Source organism: Staurois parvus, unplaced genomic scaffold (genome assembly GCF_062004578.1).
Source record: "Staurois parvus isolate SC_StPar_1 unplaced genomic scaffold, SC_StPar_1.0 ptg001112l, whole genome shotgun sequence".
NCBI lineage: Eukaryota > Metazoa > Chordata > Amphibia > Anura > Ranidae > Staurois > Staurois parvus.
In genome coordinates, this window is record NW_028318908.1 from 417,805 (window position 1) to 443,386 (window position 25,582).

At 45.2% G+C, this 25,582-nt stretch overlaps 1 protein-coding gene across 1 annotated transcript; it reads right to left on the bottom strand.

The window, feature by feature from the left end:
* Nucleotides 1-336: 336 nt before the first annotated feature.
* ABCD4 (ATP binding cassette subfamily D member 4) lies at nt 337-20,491 on the bottom strand. The gene is made up of 19 exons (XM_089658928.1): nt 20,368-20,491; nt 16,706-16,824; nt 15,711-15,838; nt 15,034-15,173; nt 14,788-14,904; nt 12,157-12,282; nt 11,608-11,658; nt 11,174-11,268; nt 10,956-11,077; nt 8,841-8,932; nt 7,955-8,032; nt 6,533-6,738; nt 6,179-6,270; nt 5,954-5,990; nt 5,278-5,327; nt 2,858-2,910; nt 2,685-2,761; nt 1,777-1,892; nt 337-500 (listed from the first exon to the last, which is right to left on the bottom strand). The coding sequence occupies exons 1-19, from the start codon at nt 20,478-20,480 to the stop codon at nt 432-434; spliced, it is 1,881 nt and encodes a 626-aa protein (XP_089515054.1). The 5' UTR covers nt 20,481-20,491; the 3' UTR covers nt 337-431.
* Between the last annotated feature and the right edge of the window lie 5,091 nt (nt 20,492-25,582).

Consider the following 25,582-nt stretch of genomic DNA (forward strand, 5'->3'; position numbering starts at 1 on the left):
TAATGTGGCCTGGTAAGTTTGGGTGTAGGTTCCCACCTCGGTAGGGCATATAAAGGTGGACTGCACAGAGAACAGATCTTCATTGCCATGGAAAATTCCAGTCGAGGCTGCAAGAGATGGACGAATCAGAAAGGGGAGAAGCCTGCCAAAATGTTCCCCAAATCCTCCCTACAATCTGGTTCTGCAGGCACCAGATGTCTGTCTGAACTGTTCTGTCTACTGTACAGCTCTGTCCATCTCTCAGAGGGAAGTGCAGCCATGAGAACACAACCAGATTAAGAGATCTTCCTACAAGGGGTCACAAGGGAAGATAAAGGAAAAACTTCAGACTGTAAATAAAAAAAAAAAAGTATTTATTGTCCATCACTTCCTGATTAACAAAGTAGAGGGTGGACCATGGTGGGCCATGATGTCTGGTTAGTAGCAAGCAGTCATGATTTTCTCAATCGTCGCAATTCCCACTGTCCGCCAGGACCAAGTCTGAGCTCCAGGTGGTGAAACTATGAGAAGAGAGAAAGTGGCTTAAAGAACAGATAGGCCTCACCATGTCATACGTATGTAAAGAAAAGACAGGCCTCACCATGCCATATGTATGTAAAGAACAGACAGGCCTCACCATGTCATATGTATGTAAAGAAAGACAGGCCTCACCATGCCATATGTATGTAAAGAACAGACAGGCCTCACCATGTCATACGTATGTAAAGAACAGACAGACCTCTCCATGTCATATGTTGTAAAGAACAGACAGGCCCCACCATGCCATATGTATGTAAAGAACAGACAGGCCTCACCATGCCATATGTATGTAAAGAACAGACAGGCCCCTCCATGTCAAATGTATGTAAAGAACAGGCAGGCCCCACCATGCCATATGTATGTAAAGAACAGACAGGCCTCACCATGCTATATGTATGTAAAGAACAGACAGGCCTCACCATGTCATAAGTACGTAAAGAACAGACAGGCCTCACCATGCCATATGTATGTAAAGAACAGACAGGCCTCACCATGTCATAAGTATGTAAAGAACAGACAGGCCTCACCATGTCATACGTATGTGAAGAACAGACAGGCCCCACCATGTCATATGTATGTAAAGAACAGACAGGCCCCACCATGCCATATGTATGTAAAGAACAGACAGGCCCCTCCATGTCATATATATGTAAAGAACAGACAGGTCCCACCATGTCATATGTATGCTAGGATCATTCACCAAGCCCTTACACTTCACAGGCCTGTTCACCAATGCTTAAAGAGAACTATAATGGTTTTTGGCCAAATTTAATAAAAATAATGGTAACTAAACAAATGCTTACAAAACACACATATTACAAATACACATTTATACATGACACTAAATTCATGGAGCTGTATTTTAGCTAAGCAGCACAGCAGAAGCCGTCTGCCTTCAGACTGTTTCTCTGACTGCAACTATATATGGCCTAAAATAAACAGGCTAAGAAGAGGTGGAGTTTCTTCTGAATAATTCTCTGAACTCTATAAACACCGAGCTATGTTCAATGGGAGTTAGAGGTTGAAAACTAAAAAAAAACAAAAAAACCCCAAAAAAACCAGATCTCCTCCTGCTGACTAGATAGAAAAATATAAAATATTCATATACATTATTTTATATCTACCCCACAAAAAAACAAAACAATTACTTTTCATTTTACTTTTTAGTCCTGGCCATAATAAATACATTGCTATACTTTTTCTTTAGGACATTGCACACTCATTTCCTGGCATTTCACACAGTTTAGGGTCTCTCACCTCCTGCAAGCTGCGTCTGTGTCCAACACTAATTAACGTCATCCCCATCTGGGTACAGTGGGAGTACAACTCTGCCTCTGCATCCTCACTGAGCGCACTGCTTGCCTCGTCCAGCACTGAGAAGACAGAAACAGTACTAAGCATGTATTGGAGAGATCAGGTGGGACAGCGAGACAGGAAAACATGGACAACTCAAGGCGACCCCACAGTAGACAGCCGCACTGACATCTCCAGGGGACCCCACAGCAGCATCTGCACTGACAACATTTGGTGCTTCCTCTGAGCACCTGATGGTGTGTAGTCACAATGAGTTGCTTTTTAAATCTTTTTCTTCCTAACAGTAGGAAAAATATGGGGCATCCTGTTGGCCTGTCTGGACATCAGCATTACAGCGTATTACAAATAGAACATGCTGCAGTTTAAATCATACCAGGAGCAGTGTTTCAGGTTATACTATGAGCAGTGAAAAAGTAACTAAAGAAAAATATGAGAACTAAATTAAGAGGAATATAAAAAAAAAAAAAAAAAAAAATGATTACAACTCGAGTGTTCATGTCGCCATTTTCCCCCAGTCTTTTCTTGCCTTATTACAGTGCAAAAACATTTCCAGCCATCACACACAATGCCAGCTGTGCTGATAACTGAAGTCTGAAAGAAAGAAAACCGACTTCCCTGGGCTGGGTCTCCCTGGATGAGACTCCACTCCGCATCTTTGTCTTACTAGGCTGGGTCTTCCTGGATGAGACACCCCTGTCCTTTAACTCCCCCAGACTGGGTCTCCTTGGATGAGACCCCCACCCTCCCATCTTTTGCCCTCCTGGGCTGGGTCCCCTGAATGAGACTCTCCATTTTGGCAGATTCCACTGCAGTATACATACATACATACAGAGTTTCTATGTATATCTTACCTGCATATTTGGGTTGCAGATAAAATAAGCGGGAAAAGGCCAAACGCTGAATTTCCCCTGGAGACAGAACCTCTGACCTGTACAAATACAGTAATATATGACATAATACAATGCAGGACAGATCATACCGCACACACGCCCCATGTAATATATAATGGATGTATCAGGCTCACCAATTCCAGTTCACAGCCTGGTCCAGACCCCCCGTCCTGCTCACCAGAGATGTCTGCCACAGAGAAAACAACATGAAAAGACCCCAACATACAACTGACCTCAGACACCCTGTAATACATGGGTGTACATACAACTCTTTAAACATACACTGAGAGCTGATTGGTGAAAATTATTTAGTTTTCTCAACAGTCCATAGGACAGGACAAGGAAGAGGACAGGGACCCGCCACAGAACAGGACCAGGAAGGGGAAAGGGACGCGCCATAGAACAGGACCAGGAAGGGGAAAGGGACGCGCCATAGAACAGGACCAGGAAGGGGAAAGGGACGCGCCATAGAACAGGACCAGGAAGGGGAAAGGGACGCGCCATAGAACAGGACCAGGAAGGGGAAAGGGACGCGCCATAGAACAGGACCAGGAAGGGGAAAGGGACGCGCCATAGAACAGGACCAGGAAAGGGAAAGGGACCCGCCATAGAACAGGACCAGGAAGGGGAAAGGAACGCACCATAGAACAGGACCAGGAAGGGGAAAGGAACGCGCCATAGAACAGGACCAGGAAGGGGAAAGGGACCCGCCATAGAACAGGACCAGGAAGGGGAAAGGGACCCGCCATAGAACAGGACCAGGAAGGGGAAAGGGACATGCCGTAGAACAGGACCAGGAAGGGGAAAGGGACGCACCAGGAAGGGGAAAGGGACGCACCATGAAACAGGACCAGGAAGGGGAAAGGGACACGCCATACAGCGCCTTGACAAAGTATTCATACCCCTTGAAATTTTCCACATTATGTCACGTTACAACCAAAAATGTAAATGTATTTAATTGGGATTTTATGTGATAGACCAACACAAAGTGCCACTTCACTGTGAAGTGGAAGGAAAATGAGAAATCGTTTTCAAATTTTTGTTACAAATAAATATCTGAAAAGCCCCCCGGAGTCAATACTTTGTAGTATCCCCTTTTGCTGCAATTCCAGCTGCAAGTCTTTTTGGGGATGTCTCTACCAGCTCTGCACATCTAGAGAGGGACATTTCTGCCAATTCTTCTTTGCAGAATCGCTCAAGCTCTGTCAGATTGGATGGAGAGCGTCTGTGAACAGCAATTTTCAAGTCTTGCCACAGATTCTTAATTGGATTTAGGTCTGGACTGTGACTGGGCCATTCTAACACATGAATATGCTTTGATATAAACCATTCCATTGTAGCTCTGGCTGGATGTTTCGGGTCGTTGTCCTGCTGGAAGGTGAACCTCCGCCCCGGTCTCAAGTGTTTTGCAGACTAACAGGTTTTCTTCTAAGATTGCCTTGCATTTGCCTCCATCCATCTTCCCATCAGCTCTGACCAGCTTCCCTGTCCCTGCTGAAGAAAAGCATCCCCACCACATGATGCTGCCACCACCACGTTTCACGGTGGGAATGGTGTGTTCAGGGTGATGTGCAGTGTTAGTTTCCCCCACACATAGAGTTTTGCTTTTAGGCCAAAAAGTTCCATTTTGGTATCATCTGACCAGAGCACCTTCTTCCACATGTTTGCTGTGTCCCCCACACGGCTTCTCGCAAACTGCAAACGGGACTTCTTGTGGCTTTCTTCCAACAATGGCTTTCTTCTTGCCACTCTTTCATAAAGGCCAGATTTGTGGCGTGCACGACTAATAGTTGTCCTGTAGACAGATTCTCCCACCTGAGCTGTAGATCTCTGCAGCTCCTGCAGAGTTACCATGGGCCTCTTGGCTGCATCTCTGATTAATGATCTCCTTGCCCGGCCTGTCAGTTTAGGTGGACATCCATGTCGTGGTAGGTTTGCAGCTGTGCCATACTCTTCGCATTTTCAGATGATGGATTGAGCAGTGCTCCATGACATGTTCAAAGCTTGGGATATATTTTTTTTTTTTATAACCTAACCCTGCTTTAAACGTATCCACAACTTTATCCCTGGCCTTCATGATGATGTTTGCTCACTAATGTTCTCTAACAAACCTCCGAAGGATTAACAGAACAGCTGTATTTATACTGAGATTAAATTACACACCAGTGGACAGGTATTTACTAATTAGGTGACTTCTGAAGGTAATTGGCTCCACTAGATTTTAGTTAATGAGTATCAGAGTAAAGGGAGCTGAATACAAATGCACGCCACACTTTTCAGATATTTGTAAAAGATTTTGAAAACCCATTTATATTTTTCCTTCCATCTTACAATTATGTGCCACTTTGTGTTGGTCTGTCACATAAAATCCCAATTAAATACATTTACGTTTTTGGTTGTAACATGACAAAATGGAGAAAATTTCAAGGGGTATGAAGACTTTTTCAATCACTGTAGAAGAGAATCAGAAAGGGGGCAAAGACCCACCAAAGAACAGGACTAGGAAGAAGACACACTTCATTGCATGTACACACGAGGCTCTCCTTTGTCTTACCAGGCCTGACATGTCCAGTGATTTTAGGATTCTTTCGTCATCCATCCGACCTGAGACAGGAATAAAAAGTGTCAAGAGATGTGTGTCACTATAGGACCATTCCACAAGTCACTGTACAACCCCTGCTCCTCTTCCAGAGATATGCGACTTCAACCACCCACTGCCACAAGAGAAATGTAACCACCTCACCCACCAAAGATGTGCCACTGCTCCGCCTCCACAACCAGACATGTGTAATTGCACCACCACCAGCCCCAGATAGGTCAATGCACCATCTACCCCTTCCAGACATGTATCACCACATTACCTCCCAGTCCAGAAATGTGTTACTAAACCATGTCCATGTGTCACTGCATCGTCTCTCCCTCCAGAGACATGTCACTGCACCATCACCACCTCCAGAGATTTCACTGCACCATCACCACCTCCAGAGATGTGTCACTGCACCATCACCACCTCCAGAGACATGTCACTGCACTGCCAATACCCCCAGGGATGTGTCCATGCACTGCCTCCCCCTTCCAGAGATGGGACACTGCACTGCCTCCCCCTTCCAGTGATTTGTCACATCCTTATACTCTGAAGCACAGACAGTCCTCCTTGCAGACACTTTCATACATGAGGGCTAAGTAAGCGCAACTGTCAGATGTCAAATTGGCCAGCCTGGGTAACTCACCAGATTTTGGGTATATCTCCTTCAGTGGGTAGATCACCTGAAAGCACAAAATATGTGTTGTGAGTGCTGTGGCAGGGCAAATATTGTCACCATACTGTATACAGAGCTACTGGTGCCATCACACGTTATATGTACAAGACTCCAGCAAAATTCCTTACTTCAGAGGACTATCTCTACCATAAAAATGACCCCCACCACACATCATGCGACACACGGGGGCCTCACCTGCTCTCTCAAGCTTCCGTCACTCAGGAATGATTTTTGTGGCAGGAAAAGAACACCATGAGGACCAAACGGAGTGTGGACAGATACCCGACCTAAGGAGGTATACGACCTTGTGAGACAGAGGAACAGGGAGGCGTCAGAACACAAGAAAGAAGAGTGCCAGAGACAAGATGGTGGCATGGCAGGCAATCAGCACCAACCAAATATAGTTGCACGATGTATCTACATATAACCAGTAAGAAGTCCCTAGAGAACACAGAACTGAATCTGAGAAACATTATGCGATGGGGAGAGAAGGAAGGAGAGAAAGTGGAGACAGCAGAGTCCATCTCTCACACAAATACAGTGACATACCTTGTTTGGTCTTCCACAGTCCGGCTAAAACACGTAGAATGGAGGATTTCCCACTGCCAGTCTCTCCACTGATCAGAAGACTATTCCCCTTACTCACACGCAGGCTGAGATCTCGCACTAATGTGCACTCGGACACCGGCGTGCTAACCGTTACATTATCCAAGATAAATACCCCATCGCCATTTTGTGGCTTCTCCTGTGGGGACCTGCCAGTAGCAAAAGCAAATTTCACCAATGTTAGTTATGGACACCATGGGGGAGATTTACTAAAACTGGAGCAGTCAGAATCTGGTGCAGGTGTGCACAGTAGCCAATCAGCTTCTAACTTCAGCTTATTTCATTAAGCTTGGACAACGAAACCTGACTGGTTTCTATGCAAAGCCGCACCAGATTTTGCATTATGCAGTTTTAGTACTCCTACTCTGCTCACTTTTAGGCGCACTCTGAAAACTCATCTCTTCAGGGAAGCCTGCCCCGACCCCGGCTAACTACTGGAATCCCCTACTCCCCCAACCACTCCATCCCCCACAGCCAATTACCTCTTGCACCACCATCCCCTCCCTCCTAGATTGTAAGCTCCAAGGAGCAGGGCCCTCAAATTCCTCTTGTATTGAACTGTATTGTTACTGTACTGTCTCCCTCCATAATGTAAAGTGCTGAGCAAACTGTCGGCGCTATACAAGTCCTGTATAATAATAATAATAACCCCCCCCCCCCCATATATACAGACAACTGCAGTGTCAGCTATGTACATCCCCACATATACAGACAACTGAGTGTGAGATGTGAACACCCTATATATGTGTAGGGCAGTGCTGGGTATGGGGAATCCCATATATACAGATAATGGCATGACAGATATGGACACACCAATGTATATAGATGGAGGTGGGTCAAGCATGGACACACATTATATTTAATTTATATATATCTCCCCTATTTCCACACATAGCGGATAATCAGTTATGGACACTCCCATACATACAGGTAATGCTCAGGTATGTTGAGCAACCACTTGTGCTCACTGTAAAATAACAACCTTTAAAGACTGCAACAATCCAATACCTGAACACAAGATATGCAGGCCTTATATTAAAATGGATGTTCTATTAGGTTACCATATTATATTTAAGGAGACAGCACATCCATTTTAATATAATGATCAGGTTTGGACAACCCCCAGATATACAAATAGTAGATAGTCAGGTAGGGGAGACTCGTATAATAGTGTCAGGTTTGGACACCTCCCCATATACATATAGTGTCCAAAAAGGACATCTTCATATATACAGACAGTGGAGATTTAGGTATGAACACAGATAGTGTCGGGTATTAGCACCCCCATATATGCAAGTAATGGAATGTCAGACACAGATTTCCTGATGTATACAGAACTAATATACAGAAAAGGACACTACACACCCATCTTCTTCCTCCGCTGGACTTACATCCTTGTCTTCTTGTACAATCTTCATCATCACCTCCACCAGCTCCCCAATCCTGAGAAGATGAAAATTACTGACAAGTTAAATTACTTTTCACATATCACACTCACCGCCACAATCACTAGCCCCTCCTACAAATCACACACAATAGCTATTGCTGGAGTCCCTCCCATATCACTACCATTGCTGGCCAGAGCCCCTCCCAGATATAATACCTCCTTGGCCAGAACCATTCCCACATAACACTCACCACTGCCATCACTGGCCAGAGCCCCTCCCACATAAACTCCCCTGATCAGAGCCCCTCCCACATAAACTCCCCTGATCAGAGCCCCTCCCACATAAACTCCCCTGACCAGAGCCCCTCCCACATATCAAACACTCCACTGCAATCACTGGCTACATCCTCTCTCACACGTACTCCCCTGGCCAGAGCTACAACATATTCTCACCATCACCAAAACAGTGTCCCTCCCACATATCACACTCAACACCACCATCACTCGCCAGAGCCCCTCCCAGAAATTACACTGCCCACCACAAGCCCCTCCCACATATCACATTCGCCACTACCATCAATGGACAGAGCCCCTCTCACATATCACACTCCCCACCACTGTCACTGGGCACAGCTTCTCTCAGAAATTACAATTACCACAAGCCCCTCCCACCTATATCTGCCACTACCATCACTGGGCAGAGCCACTCCCACACAATCAAACTCACCACCATTAATGGGGGAGAACCTCCCACATATCACACTTACAACCACTATCATCAATGAGAGCCATCACACTCTGCTACAGAGCTCAAGCCAAATTAACACACACCACTGACCACTGTCTCTCCCATTCCGCACTCACCGATGTGTGTACCCAGCTACGTCACACAGGTTGCTGGATAAATCTATGATCTGACTGAAGCAGTTGACCAGGTAGATGGAAACAAATGCATTCTGTAAGAAGACACCCAGCATGAGAACTATTGGAGAAGGAAGGAGGTAGAGAGCACAGAAGGAGGAAGAAGGTTATTGAGGCCAAGAGGCGAGGTAGAGAGGACAGGAGAAGAAACAAAAAGGGAGGAGAGGTAGAGAGGACAGGAGGAGAAACAAAAAAGGGAGGAGAGGTAGAGAGGACAGGAGGAGAAACAAAAAAGGGAGGAGAGGTAGAGAGGACAGGAGGAGAAACAAAAAAGGGAGGAGAGGTAGAGAGGACAGGAGGAGAAACAAAAAAGGGAGGAGAGGTAGAGAGGACAGGAGGAGAAACAAAAAAGGGAGGAGAGGTAGAGAGGACAGGAGGAGAAACAAAAAAGGGAGGAGAGGTAGAGAGGACAGGAGGAGAAACAAAAAAGGGAGGAGAGGTAGAGAGGACAGGAGGAGAAACAAAAAAGGGAGGAGAGGTAGAGAGGACAGGAGGAGAAACAAAAAAGGGAGGAGAGGTAGAGAGGACAGGAGGAGAAACAAAAAAGGGAGGAGAGGTAGAGAGGACAGGAGGAGAAACAAAAAAGGGAGGAGAGGTAGAGAGGACAGGAGGAGAAACAAAAAAGGGAGGAGAGGTAGAGAGGACAGGAGGAGAAACAAAAAAGGGAGGAGAGGTAGAGAGGACAGGAGGAGAAACAAAAAAGGGAGGAGAGGTAGAGAGGACAGGAGGAGAAACAAAAAAGGGAGGAGAGGTAGAGAGGACAGGAGGAGAAACAAAAAAGGGAGGAGAGGTAGAGAGGACAGGAGGAGAAACAAAAAAGGGAGGAGAGGTAGAGAGGACAGGAGGAGAAACAAAAAAGGGAGGAGAGGTAGAGAGGACAGGAGGAGAAACAAAAAAGGGAGGAGAGGTAGAGAGGACAGGAGGAGAAACAAAAAAGGGAGGAGAGGTAGAGAGGACAGGAGGAGAAACAAAAAAGGGAGGAGAGGTAGAGAGGACAGGAGGAGAAACAAAAAAGGGAGGAGAGGTAGAGAGGACAGGAGGAGAAACAAAAAAGGGAGGAGAGGTAGAGAGGACAGGAGGAGAAACAAAAAAGGGAGGAGAGGTAGAGAGGACAGGTGGAGAAACAAAAAGGGAGGAGAGGTAGAGAGGACAGGAGGAGAAACAAAAAAGGGAGGAGAGGTAGAGAGGACAGGAGGAGAAACAAAAAGGGAGGAGAGGTAGAGAGGACAGGAGGAGAAACAAAAAGGGAGGAGAGGTAGAGAGGACAGGAGGAGAAACAAAAGGGAGGAGAGGTAGAGAGGACAGGAGGAGAAACAAGGGGAGGAAAGGTAGAGAGGACAGGAGGAGAAACAAAAAGGGAGGAGATGTAGAGAGGACAGGAGGAGAAACAAAAGGGAGGAGAGGTAGAGAGGACAGGAGGAGAAAAAAAGGGGAGGAGAGGTAGAGAGGACAGGAGGAGAAACAAGGAAGGATAGGTAAAGAGGACAGGAGGAGAAACAAGGGAGGAGGTAGAGAGGACAGGAGGAGAAAGGAGGGAGGAGGGAGGAGGTAGAGAGGACAGGAGGAGAAACAAGGTAGGAGGTAGAGAGGACAGGAGGAGAAACAAGGGAGGAGGTAGAGGAGGACAGGAGGAGAAATAGGAGGAGAGGAGGTACAGGGGATGGGTAGGTAAACAAGAGAGGCAATAGCGAGAACGGAAGGAGGTAGAGAGAATGGGAGGAGAAACAAGGGAGGAGGTGGAAAGAATGGGAGGAGAAACAAAAAGGAGGAGCTAAAAAAGACAGGTGGAGAAACAAGAGGGGGTAGAGAGTATGGGAGAAGAAAGAAGGGAGGAGAAAAAGAGGGAGATGGGGAGGAAGGAAGGAAGGAAGGAAGGAAGGAAAGGTAATGTAAGGTAAAGGGGAAAGAAGATGAGGAGAAAGGATTAGAAGAGGGGGAGTAGAGAGGGCTAAAAATAGTAAGGCTGGGCGGGAGGTAAAGAGGACTAGCAAAAGTAAAATGGTGGAGAGATTTGACAAGATAAATCAGCTGGGGGGGTGTTGAGGGAAAAACTGTTACCTTACTGATAAGCTCGCTGAGTTCACTGGCACTTAGGTCATTGTACACTCCGGAGAAGATGGGAATAGCAATAGTCATATAACTCAGGATTCCACCAAGATAATCAAAGGTGTTTGTTCCCACTGTTTACAAGAGAGGTCAACAAATGATTCACCTGGCTGACCCTGGCCGGGGTTCCACAACCAACCCCAAACCCTGGTACCTGTTTCTCTACTTACAAGACAGCCATAGTTCCTGATAGATCAGTTCCTTCTGAGTGGCAATAAGGCTCTTCAGGCGGCGCTCTGTTCTGGCATATTCCACACAGCCGGCTCTGGAACAGAACACCATCACTTTAAAGTCACATAGCAAAGATGGAGGAGCAGGTGAGGAGTGATGGAGTCAGTATCATCCCACCCTACTCTGCAGTCACATGACAAAGGAGTAATGGAGACTTTTGTCGTTGGAGGATGAGGCATAACATGATTATCACAGACCATCAGTTCCTCCTTATGGTCTACAACTCAAGGGAAGTGGTGCAAATGTCCACAGTGACGAACCAGAATACACCATTTAGTCTCAGCAAAAGTCAAACAAGGAATCAAATTGGCTGGTGCAAATGTGAAAATTTCCCCCTCAGCCCCATATCATCAGACTGAGCCTGAATTCTCACCTGGCGAAGGCTGCAGCTTCTGCATTGACACGAATCTGTACATGCTTGAACCTGCAGAGGAAAAATTCAGAGATAGGTGACTTGAATATTACGGGGGTGACTGAACATTACTGGAGGTCAAACTAACCATTTTATAGAAAATGCAAGAATAACTGTTTGGTGGAAAAATGTAATTCGTTGCACAATATAAGAGACAAAATTACACCCCCCCCAACCTCAATGTAGCCTCAACACCGGATCCCTCATCCATTCATCCTGACCCAACAGGCAGGAATTGCACCCACACTCACCTGACCCCTCACCTATTCACCCTCAACTAACAGGTAGGCACTCCTTCAAAACACTCATTGGGCCCTTCACCTGACAGGCAAGAATATCACCTACACTCGCTCGACCCCTCACTTTACAGGAAAAACGTCATCCACAATCACTGGACTCCTCATCTTACAAGCAAGAATGCTGCCCTCATTCCCTGGTCTTTCACCTGAAAGGCAGTAGCCATCCATACTCACCGGACCCCTCAGTTGACAGAACACAACCCACACTTACCGAAAATCACCTTCCAGCTTCTCCTGCTCAACCAGTCTGGGGATAACAGGACCCATCAGAAGTTTATTCACCAGAGATCCGACAACGAAATATCCAAAGATAGACACAGGACCCATCCAGCCTGTACTGTGAACATGGAGAAACATAGGACGGTATAAGATACACATGGCATGAAACAAACAATGTATCTGTCTATTCACAGGAATACACACCAGGAGGAGCAGCACACAGACACATGGCGGCACACCAGCCACAGCAGCAGCCTAAAGCTGAATTCCAAGTATGGATATTTTTGCACCGTTACAAAGAAACGACATGGCAGAAAAAGGCCTAGTAGTCCATCGAGTCCGCCCATTTTTTTTTTCCGTTAACTTTTTGTCTGAGTATATATCTATGCTTGTCCCAAGCATGTCTGTAGCTATTTACTGTTGCCTGGCTCACTACCTCTGCTGGAAGTTTATTCCAAGCATCCACTACTCTTTCAGTAAAATAATACTTTCTGAAATTAGTTTTGAACTTTCCTCCAGTTAGTTACCATGGTGCAGCTTGGACCAATGTAATTATGCATGGTCCAGCCCTGTGGACACAGCTACTACAGTGATCGCAGTTAGCTCCCAGGTCTGCCCTTCCTATTCTGCACAGGTTGCTCACTTGGCATGCAAAGCATTCTCTGATTGGATGAGGTGGAGATTGTGATGTCACCGCCCCAACACTCCACCTCATCCAGTTAAAGAACACTTTGCATTCATTGAGAAAATGCTAAATGTACTCTGAATGGAGCCTGTGCCAAGCGATCAATCTCTTTTGTTTACTAAGCTGCAGGGCAGGCGCTCAACGCAGGACCTGGAAGCCAGCAGTGATCACTGTAGTAGTGGTGCCCACTACAATGATTTTCAACTTCCACAGGGATCAGCCAGGTATGGCGCATACATACTTACAATCAGGGGCGGACTGACAACTCATGGGGCCCCCGGGCAATAGGGGATCATGGGGCCCCTGTGTCCTTGCCTACACTCAAAAAAGCCTATGAAAAAGGTACCAGGGGCATCTCATGGGGCCCGCTACTGACCCCGGGCCCTCGGGCAGTGCCCGAGTTTCCAAATGGTCAGTCCGCCCCTGCTTACAATGATCCAAGCTGAACCAATGTACCTATGCAAAAATCTACATACCAGCAAATTGGCTTTAAAAGACACACAAACAATACAAATACTGAAAAGCAACACCGATACTCATAAATTCTGTGCTCCCTGCATATCTTTCTCTGGGACCCAGTAATGGGATTTTGCCACTAAAATTCCAGACTCCACCTATCTGCCACCACATAACTAAATAATGGCGGCACCCTCCCCGATGACCACTTCTTAATGTAGGATGCAAAATCATTTGGAGAAAATGGATATGGGATGGTGTCACTATTATTACAGACCAGTGTGTGTGGGAAATGGAAGGGGGGGAGGAGGGAGAGAAACTACACCAGGAAATCTCACCATTATGGGAGGGGCAGTGACACAAATTACTGATGGAAATCCCACCATTTTGGAAGGGGTGGAGCAGGGTGGATTTGATTTAAATCAAGCTGATTTAAATCACTAGTCAGTAAGGCTTGATGTAAATCCTAGTTTTCTACATAAAGACTAATTCTTGCTGGTATAACTTTAATATACAAGTAGATGAAGATTTTTAGAATAACAACTTTTCATATTAGTTTTTTTATCCCCAGTTTAATAGGTTAATCATTCATATTTGGACAACTTTTCTGTTGTACTTAGGAAGGAGAAAAATAATCATTACCTTAATAATAACAATTTAAATAGATTTATTCATCTGAAACAATAACATTCCAGCATATGTGATTTGCTTAAACATCCATGTTTGTTAACTAATTTGGCTAAACAAAATCTATATATTTTAAGAAACTTAGACTGTCAGCCCCTCCCCCTCACACTTAGTTTCACTTTCTTCTTGTGCAGATCTATTCCACTCCAAACAATCAGAAAATATTGTTTCTATTCACTGAACTTCTTGAAACTTAGCACTGAAGGGGTTGATTCTGTATTCATAGGTTTGTAGAAGTTAGGATGAAGGTCTTTTTCTTAACTCTGTTCATGTTATAACATTTTTGCTGTGAAGAAGAGGCATGTGATCTCCGCTGAGTCTAATTCAGTTTTGAGAACTGCAAAAGTAAACCGAGCATCTGTGATAATATCTTGTAGGCAGAGAAACTGCCCAATAATCTTACAAAAACCTCTGGAAGAGCATGACCTTGTGAATGGATTCATGGAATTTATTTACCAAAAAAATTAAACATATACAGCCTTATTCTACATAATTAAAAAACTAATCTTTATTTCATGATGGAATAACCTTTGGATGGTAATATATTTTCCGCAAAAAGCATTTTATTTAAAAAAAATCCGATTTAAATTTAAAAAAAATCTGATTTTTTTGATTTTTTTTTAAAAATCATTGATTTTTATCCACCCTGGGGTGGAGAGACAAACTAGCAAAGGTAACTTTCATTACTGGGCACTTGGAAAGGCATACTAAACCTGAAAGCGATGCAGATATACAGTATTTATAAGCAAATAGCACACACAGGTCATGGTACACCAATACAGCTGATACACTGACCTGATGGCACACTGATAGGAGTAATATCCAAGTGTAAAGGGCGTGGTCAGAATTTTACTGGCGAAACTGGTGAGTTCCCGACACAGGCGCTCCACATCCTGTGTCATCCTCTGATCTCTGAAAAAACGAAAAGAAATTCAGCAAGAAATTTATTTGTGTGCAAGATGTCTATAGCACACCACACACATCCATCTTCCTACAAACAGTGCCGCCCCCCCCCTTACACACACACAGAGTGCCACATACGGGTTATCAACATGGCTGTGCTCCACGCTCATAGTGTAGTAGACTTGTCTAGTGAAGTAAATTTGGTGCAGATATTGCGTCATCACCTTCCGACAGTTCACATAGACCAGTTTGCTGATGTACTGCTCGGCACTGCGCAGCTAAAAGACAAAGCAAACAGGTCACAGTACACCAATAAGAGTGATATACTGACCTGATGGCACATTGATAGGAGTAATAGAGGAAGAGGAATATGTATGAAGGGTGCGGCTAGAATTTTACAGGTGAAGCTGGTGAATTCCCGGCACAGACGCTGCACATCCCATGTCATCCTCTTATCTCACCTAAATTATCCACTGGCTAAATAAAAGGCCCACCTATATCTGCTCCATATAGATGCTGGGCCAGTACTGACTTGGCTAATTCTTTACACCATCGCAAAGATCCTGAATTTGACTCCCTGACCAGCAAATAGTCCAACCACCCAAAAAACAAAAATAGAGCAAAAGACATAATTTATCACAAGCCTCTCTGTATTCAAGTCTGATTAGAGGGTGCCCAGCAAACAGGAGACCTTGACTGACAGACAGACCGATGAATGATACTCGAGATAACAATGAAATCTGACTGCTCAGATGAGGTTAGCAGAAGAAAAAACACATTCTTGGTGGGCAAATGGAAGAGAAGAGAAAACTCACCATGGAAATGACGAGGATCAGAGCAGTGGCCATGACTGCCAACCTCCTGAAGCTGGTCAGGTCTCGATCAGACAGAACACCATAGAACTGACTGGGCAGAATGCCAACCTGGTAAATGACTAGCTGCCCTGTGCAGAAAAATAAAAAATACAATTAAGTGATGTGAAGGCTCTAACAATTACATATATCATGCATAAGGCAGCAAAGGGGATATTGCCTGCTTCACTACAACATACCAGAATGAGTGGGGGTATCCTTGTCACTGCCTCTCAGTGTCTGAGATTTTTATACAGCTATAGAATTTATCAAAACTGGAGCAGATAGAATATGGAGCAGCTTTGCATGGCAACCAATCAGCATCTTACTTCAGTTTGTTCGGTAAAGCTTTGAAAATGAAAGATAGAAGCTGACTGGTTGCCATGCAAGCATGGTGCAAGGCTGGGCGGGGAAAGCACCGGCACGGTGCAAGGCTGGGCAGGGAAAGCACCAGCACGGTGCAAGGCTAGGCAGGGAAAGCACCAGTCCGGTGAAGGCTGGGCAGGGAAAACACCAGCACGGTGAAGGCTGGGCAGGGGAAGCACCAGTCCGGTGAAGGCTGGGCAGGGGAAGCACCAGCATGGTGCAAGGCTGGGCAGGGGAAGCACCAGCACGGTGAAGGCTGGGCAGGGGAAGCACCAGCACGGTGAAGGCTGGGCAGGGGAAGCACCAGCATGATGCATGGCTGGGCAAGGGAACTCTGATGACTTGTTGCTGCGGCTAGAATAGTCATCACTTTGTACAATCACAGAGACCATCTGCATTCATAGATATCTCAACAACATTGTGTCTTATACTAGACAGCTCTTCCTCTTTCAGAACACTCTCCAAGGGTGATGCCCACCTGCCTTTTACACATGATGGCTCCTTATACATACAGAATTGCAATGTTATATATCGGGTTAGCACCATCGTATCCTACACATGAGAAGCACATGGAGGGTGCGGAGCCCACTGACCTGTCAGGGCCACTATTAGCAGTGTCAACATCATCAACGTATTCCGGGCTGTCCATTGTGGGAAGAGAACAGACTGCAGAGCCAAGAACCGCCGCACGAAGATCCAGTCCAGACGAGCCCTGTAACAGAACCAACACTGAATGAGGCTAAGACAGTAATATGTACTATAACACCATCAATTAGACCTATATAGGATCTCTCCATACAGTACTTATACTCCATATACAGTATATACTCCTTATACATGTGCCATATAGAAGACATGTCCATACAGTATATGCACTCCATATAATATATACTGTACATTTCCTATACAGCAGGTATACTCTATATATCCACTATACAAAATGTAAATCCTTCATACATTACGTAAACCCTATATATCCCGCATACTGAACACGAGACAATGTTGTTCAGTTGTAAAATTTTCCAAAACAGATTTTTTAATGTATCATTCTCATTATTTTCTGAACACACCTTTTATATATATATATATATATATATATATATATATATATATATATATTGTGACAGTAGGCAGGTGAAATCACCTGGTTGCGTCCTGGATGGACGATATATTTGTCCGAGGTTCAGGGTTTATGGGGATTTGTACCACTAGAGGGAAGTGCTGAGTCCTTCAGCACTGAGATAATGAGCCCAGCTGAAGGTAGTGGGCTCATTAACACCTGTATAAAGCTTCCCAGAGTGCTTAGGGAGTTGCTCCACCCTGGAACCAGAGCTGTGCCTGAACTGTCTGGGGAGCTGACCTGTTATCTGTGTGCAGAGAGACCAAAGCCTGTGTGGCTAACCTCCCAGTACTAGCAACTAGGTATAGCAGCAGGCTGTACCTAGTGGGTAGCTAGGGAAAGCTGTTGTTGTAGTAAGTAGCCAAGTTGGCCAGGATTTATTTTGATGTTTCTTTTTGGTTTATCATTTTTTCTGTAAATATTGTAAATAAATTGCACCTGTTTGTTTTCACCTCCACTATTGTTGTGCTGTGCCTATCTTTTTGTGTTGTGCACCCATCCAGGGGGTCACACACACCCGCTGCCGAGCTAACCCTGTTACAATATATATATATATTTTCATATATACACACACACACACACACACACACACACATTCTAAACATCCACTATACCATATATAGACTCTATGGGGTTGATTTACTAAAACTGGGGAGTGCAAAATCTGATGCAGCTCTGCATAGAAACCAAGCAGCTTCTATGTTATATAGCCAAAATTTAAGGAGGAGCTCCCCGCAAAAAAAAGTCAGCAACTACAAATACTGTAGCTGCTGATTTTCAAGGACACTTACCTGTTCAGGGGTCCCGCGATGTCCTCAGCCCAGTCGATTCTTCAATCGGCTTTGGGTTAGGGAGCTCGCATCCTAAGCAAAGGAAACGCGCAGTGAAGCTTTCCGGCTTCACAGCCGGTTTCCTGCTGCAATTGGACAATCTAAAGTTAGAAGCTCATTGGCTCCCATGCACTGGCTACACCAGATTCTGAGTGCTCCAGTTTAAGTATTTTTGTACTTAGTGTATACTCTGCTGTGTTCCATGCATGCAGTGGTAGTGTGCTGTGTATGTATGCAGTGACAGTATTACACCCCGAGGATCACCAATATGGGTCCAAAAGTTTTAATAAACGATCACATAGTTACAGCAGGGCAACGTTTCGGAGTCTCGCAGGACCCCTTCATCAGGCATGTGACATTTTCCCTGATTCTGGTCGGTTCCAGCCGACAGTCGCTGCAGCACCCACTTATACACACCGCCATTTTTAACGTAGGAATGTGTGCATTTGGATTGTACACTTGCAGTATTATTTATTTATTTAATTTCAGGTACTTATATAGAGCCGTCAATTTACGCAGTGCTTTACATATATATTGTACATTCACATCAGTCCCTAACCCTCAAGGGGCGTACAATCTAAGGTCCCAAATTCATACATACACATACTAGGGCCAATTTAGACAGGATCCAATTAACCTACCAGCATGTCTTTGGAGTGTATACCCTATATATCCCTCTCATACAGTATATCCTTCCCATATATCCCCCTCATACAGTATATACACCCCATATATCCCCCTCATACAGTATATCCACCCTATATATCCCCCCATACAGTATATCCACCCCATATATCCCCCTCATACAGTATATCCACCCCATATATCCCCCTCATACAGTATATCCACCCCATATATCCCCCTCATACAGTATATCCATCCTATATATCCCCCCATACAGTATATCCACCCCATATATCCCCCTCATACAGTATATACACCCTATATATCCCCCCATGCAGTATATACACCCTATATATCCCCCCATGCAGTATATCCACCATATACAGTATATCCACCCCATATATCCCCCCATACAGTATATCCACCCTATATATCCCCCCATACAGTATATCCACCCCATATATCCCCCCATACAGTATATCCACCCCATATATCCCCCCATACAGTATATCCACCCCATATATCCCCCCCATACAGTATATCCACCCCATATATCCCCCCATACAGTATATACACCCTATATATCCCCCTCATACAGTATATACACCCCATATATCCCCCATACAGTATATACACCCTATATATCCCCCTCATACAGTATATACACCCCATATATCCCCCCATACAGTATATACACCCTATATATCCCCCCATACAGTATATACACCCTATATATCCCCCTCATACAGTATATACACCCTATATATCCCCCCATGCAGTATATACACCCTATATATCCCCCCCATACAGTATATACACCCCATATATCCCCCATACAGTATATACACCCTATATATCCCCCCCATACAGTATATACGCCCCATATATCCCCCATACAGTATATACACCCCATATATCCCCCATACAGTATATACGCCCCATATATCCCCCCATGCAGTATATACGCCCTATATATCCCCCCATGCAGTATATACGCCCCATATATCCCCCCATGCAGTATATACGCCCCATATATCCCCCCATGCAGTATATACACCCTATATATCCTCCCATACAGTATATACACCCTATATATCCCCCATACAGTATATACACCCCATATATCCCCCTCATACAGTATATACACCCCATATATCCCCCCATACAGTATATACACCCTATATATCCCCCCATACAGTATATACACCCCATATATCCCCCTCATACAGTATATACACCCCATATATCCCCCTCATACAGTATATACACCCCATATATCCCCCTCATACAGTATATACACCCCATATATCCCCCATACAGTATATACACCCCATATATCCCCTCATACAGTATATACACCCCATATATCCCCTCATACAGTATATACACCCCATATATCCCCCTCATACAGTATATACACCCTATATATATATATCCCAATACAGTATATACACCCTATATATCCCCCCATACAGTATATACACCCTATATATCCCCCTCATACAGTATATACACCCTATATATCCCCCCCATACAGTATATACACCCTATATATCCCCCCATACAGTATATACACCCTATATATCCCCCACATACTGTAGATACACCCTCTACATATATCTTCCATATAGAGCAGATTGTACACCCCCTATTCGTCCCCCGCAGTCTTTCTTCTTCTCACCGGTCTCCTCTGTCCGCCTTCACACTCCTCATTCCCATTCTTATCAGCGGAACCTCTAGGACTAGAGATTGTACGGAACCGGAAGTGTCGCGTTTACAGAGCACAACCATCATGTTGGCTATCAACCACACACCTAAAGGATAAATAAGTATATAACCAACAATATGGCGGTACCATATAGCGGCGACATTTCCGGTTCCGTGCCCATTTCTAGAGTCTCGCTGATAGGTGTGAGGGCGGATACAAGTAAATCAGGTGACAAAGAGCACCGCCCACAGCTAAATCATGGCTAAAGAGTAAACAGAATTTGATGTACAGCGCTGCCCCCTGGAGGAGGAAACGGATGATCCTCAGTGTTGCTACCTGGAGGTGGGTACTGACACCCAGTGCTGCCATCTTGGAAAAGGGCTCAATACTCAGTGCCCTAGAGAAGGAAAATGATCCCCGGTGTTACTCCCTCCATGAGGTCCATGATGACACTGATGCTAGTGCTGCCCCCTCCATGATCCCCAGTGTTGCCTCCTCCATGATCCGCAGCGCTGCCGCCTCCATGATCCGCAGCGCTGCCGCCTCCATGATCCCCAGCGCTGCCGCCTCCATGATCCCCAGCGTTGCCGCCTCCATGATCCCCAGCGTTGCCGCCTCCATGATCCCCAGCGTTGCCGCCTCCATGATCCCCAGCGTTACCCCCTCCAGGAGGTCCATGAGGACACTGATGCTAGTGCTCTCCCCTCCATGAGGACACCGATCCCCAGTGCTGCCCCCTCCATGATCCCCAGTGTTACCTCCTCCATGATCCCCAGTGTTACCTCCTCCATGATTCCCAGTGTTACCCCCTCCAGAAGATCCATGAGGACACTGATGCTAGTGCTTTCCCCTCCATGAGGACACCGATCCCCAGTGCTGTCCCCTCCATGTGGACACTGATCCCCAGTGCTGCCCCCCCCATGATCTCCAGTGTTGCCCCCTCCATGATCTCCAGTGTTGCCCCCTCCATGATCCCCAGGGCTGTCCCCATCCATGAGGACACTGATCCCAAGCACTGCCCCCTCCGTGAGGACACTGATCCCAGTGCTGCCCCCTCCATGAGGACACTGATCCCAAGCACTGCCCCCTCCGTGAGGACACTGATCCCAAGCACTGCCCCCTCCGTGAGGACACTGATCCCAGTGCTGCCCCCTCCATGAGGACACTGATCCCAAGCACTGTCCCCTCCGTGAGGACACCGATCACCAGTGCTGTCCCCTCAATGAGGACACTGATCACCAGGGCTGTCCTCTCCATGAGGACTCATCCTCAGCAGTCCCCTCCATGAGGACACCATGGGGTGGAGGAACTTGACTGGCCTGCACCTCACCCCGATGGAATGCCTTTAGGATGAACTAGAGCGGAGACTGCGAGCCAGGCCTTCTCATCAGACATCAGTGCCTTACCTCACAAATTTGCTTCTGGAAGAATGGTCAAACATTCTCATAGACACCCTTCTAAACCTTGTAAACAGCCTTCCCAGTGGAGTTGAAGCTGTTATAGCTGCAGAGGGCGGGCCAACTCAATATTGAACCCTACGGACTAAGACTGGGATGTCATTAAAGTTCATGTGCGTGTAAAGGCAGGCGCCCCAATAATTTTGCCAATATAGTGTATATTTCTGGGTAAACATAGGAAACAGCACAAACAAAAGTCATGGCACACCAAAAAAGAGTGATGCACTGACCTAATGGCCGGTCCTACTGATGGGTTAAGGACCTTCTATCGCCCCGTCCAGCTCTCCTAGAGTAACTGCTTGTCTCCTGGAATCTCCTCCATGCTCTTGAGACTGTGCTGGAAGACACAGCAAACCTTCTGGCAATGGCACGTATTGATGTGCCATCCTGGAGGAGTTGGACTGTCTGTGCAACCTCTGTAGGGTCCAGGTATGGTCTCATACTACCAGTAGTGACACTGACCCTAGCCAAATGCAAAACTAGTGAAAAACAGTCAGAACATGAGTAGGAAAAAAATGTCAGTGACCTCCACCTGTAAAACCATTCTTGTTTTGGGGGTCATCTCATTGTTGCTCATCTAGTGCACCTGTTGTTAATTTATTTAAGACCAAAGCAGCTGAAACTGATTAACAACCCCCTCTGCTACTTACCTGACCAGATCAATATCCCAGGAGTTTCATTGACTTGATGCTATACTCTGATTAAAAAGTGTTCCTTTAATTTTTGTGAGTAGTGTACTAAAAAAGACATCCACTAGCCTGGTGTGTGGAACTGTACTTGTGACTGGCAGCTTGTGACTAGTACTTGAGACAGGTTGAAAGGAGTAATTATAATCAGAGCTGCCTCCTATAACCACTCTGGTGAGAGGTGCCAAGAAGCACAGGAACACTGGAAGGAGAGGCAGGAGCCAGTAGTTGATACATTGTCTACTTTATGATCAAAAGATATGTGTCACTTCGCACAATCTATATGTAAGTGTTCTTAAACTGATATTATTAACTGCTTAACGTACTTTCCCCATTCACTGCTCAATTCAGGTGGAAACAGCAAATTTAACTACTCGCCTTGAATTTTGTGCATTGTTTTTTCATGGAAGATCTGTATGCATTGATTGTGGATCAAAGCAATTTATATGCACAACAGTTTATCACTGCCAACCCAAATTCAAACCTTGCCAAACCATTCTCATGGAAACCCACTACGGTTTCCGAATGTAAAGTTTTTTTGGGCCTAACCCTCAACATGGGCATTACTAAAAAAAGATGAATTGCGGTTGTATTGGTCCACAGACCTGATTCATCATATGCACGTGTTCTCTGCTGCCATGGCCAGGCATAGATATGGGAATATTATGCGATTTATACATTTCAACAAAAATACACTCTGTTGTCCTCTGGGTGACCCTGAATTTGACCAGCTCCACAAAATTCAGCCCCTTGCAAATCACCTTAACCAAAAATTTGCAGATGTCTATACTCCCCAGCAAAACATCTGTGTTGATGAGTCCCTCATTAGTTTTTCTGGCTGCCTTGTATTCAAACAATTCTCCCCACCAAGCGTGCCAGATATGGGGTCAAGATATATAAGACTTGTGAGAGGGCAACAGGCTGTACATATAAGTTTCGGATTTACGAGGGAGCCCCCTGGATGCCCAGACTACATGGGGAGCAGTGGCAAGATAATTTGGGACTTGGTGTCATCCTTTTTCCATATGGGGTACCACTTATATGTGGACAATTTTTATTCAAGCGTGCCACTATTTAGACATTTGTACAATCTTGGAATTGGCGAATGTGGAACCGTGCAACCTACTCGCCGGGACTTCCCCAAATGGCTTGTGAATACCCATCTTAGAAAGGGGAAAAAGCCTGCTTGAGAAATGAGGAATTTCTCACAGTGACGTGGAAGGACAAATGGGATGTTTTCGTCCTGTCTTACATTCACGCAGATACGACCATCCAAATTGCCATGGTAACTGGTGTTGTTGAGAAGCCCCTCTGTGTTCACGACTATAACCTTAACATGGGAGGGGTGGACATAAACGACCAGATGATGAAGCCGTACTTAGTTTCCCGAAAAGCCAGACGCTGGTACAAAAAGTGTCCGTTCATTTATTTCAATTGGCTCTGTATAATGCTTTTGTGCTTTACAAAGCAAATGGATGAAATGAATCCTTCCTTAAATTCCAGGAAGAAATCATCATGGCCCTTTTGTATCCAGAAAGTGCTATGGCCCAAACCTCCAACCCAGATGCAGTTAACCGGCTGCATGAGAGGCATTTTTTCGATGCCATTCCTGGTACTCCAACCCAGACGACACCCCAAAAAAGATGCCGTGTCTGTAGCAGACACGGAATTAGGCGTGACACCTGCTCTTTTTGTACCTCCTGTCCTGGCCAACCTGGTCTCTGCCTCAAGGACTGCTTTCGCTGCTACCATATACTAATGGAGTATCAGTATAGGGTACAGTACGGCACAGTCTAGGGCACATATATACACAGGGTCTCGAAAGATGTTAGGTAGTCAGGAAACTGGCTATCGCATTTTGAAAGACTCTACAATCTGGTTAAAGTTAAAGTAAAAAAAAAGTTTAAAACAAAACAAAAAGTAAAAGTAAAAAAAAATAAAAAATGTTAAAATCCAAAAACAGTTGTCATTTTTTTGTTGTTGTCGAGTTACTGTTACACTGGTAGGGTTTTACGGTTATTGTTTTATTGTTAACCATTGCTGTTTTCTTTGCAGGAATGCCATTCAGTTGCAGCACCGATCTGTTTATTCTGACAGCAGCAGGGTCTTGCTTTCAGATTATACATAAATGTGTGCAGCACTGTTGGATGAGATTTTTCATCCGCAATTAAAAAAGAGCATATATGCCCAAGCATCGGGGCCTGGGGTGGCCGGGGCTTGTGCTTCTATATATATATTTTATAATATTTTCTGGCACATTTTTCACTAAAAAGTTGTTTCATCAAGTTAATGTTTTATTGTTATTGTTTTATTGTTAACTATTGCTGCATTCTTTGCAGGAATGCCATTCAGCTGCAACACCGATCTGTTTATTCTGACAGCAACCGGGGTCTTACTCTCAGAATATACATAAGTAAATGTGTGCAGCGCTGTTGGATGAGATTTTTCATCTGCAGTTAAAAAAGAGCATATATGCCCAAGCATGGGGGCCTGGAGAGGCCAGTGTGTGGATGAGAGATTTCTTCATCCACATCGATCAATGTGAATAGAGGAATCTGTAAGGTTCTTTTTTTTTTTTCATTCAGCCCCTGGCACCAAGCTGTCAGTAACAGATCCTGTAAATCATACAAGTTGTGAGGTGGGGCCTCCATGGATCAAACTTGTTTTTCCAGCACAACCCACAGATGTTCGACTGGATTGAGATTTGGAGACCAAGACAACACTTCAAAGATACCTTCTTCCATTGCTCTGTGGTCGAGTCCTGATGCCGCATGCCCATTGTAGGTGCTTTTGGCTTTGGACACAGGTCAGCATGGGCGACCCTGACTGGTCTGCTGCTACGCAGCCCCATACACAACAAACTGCAATGCACTGTGTCTTCTGACACCTTTCTATCAAAACCAGCAATATCTTTTTCAGCAGTTTGAGCTCCAGTAGCTCTTCTATTGGATTGGAGTACACCTTCGCTCCCCACATGCATCAATGAGCCTTGGCCGCCCATAACCCTGTCATTGGTTTCCCTTCCTTGAACTACTTTTGGTCAGT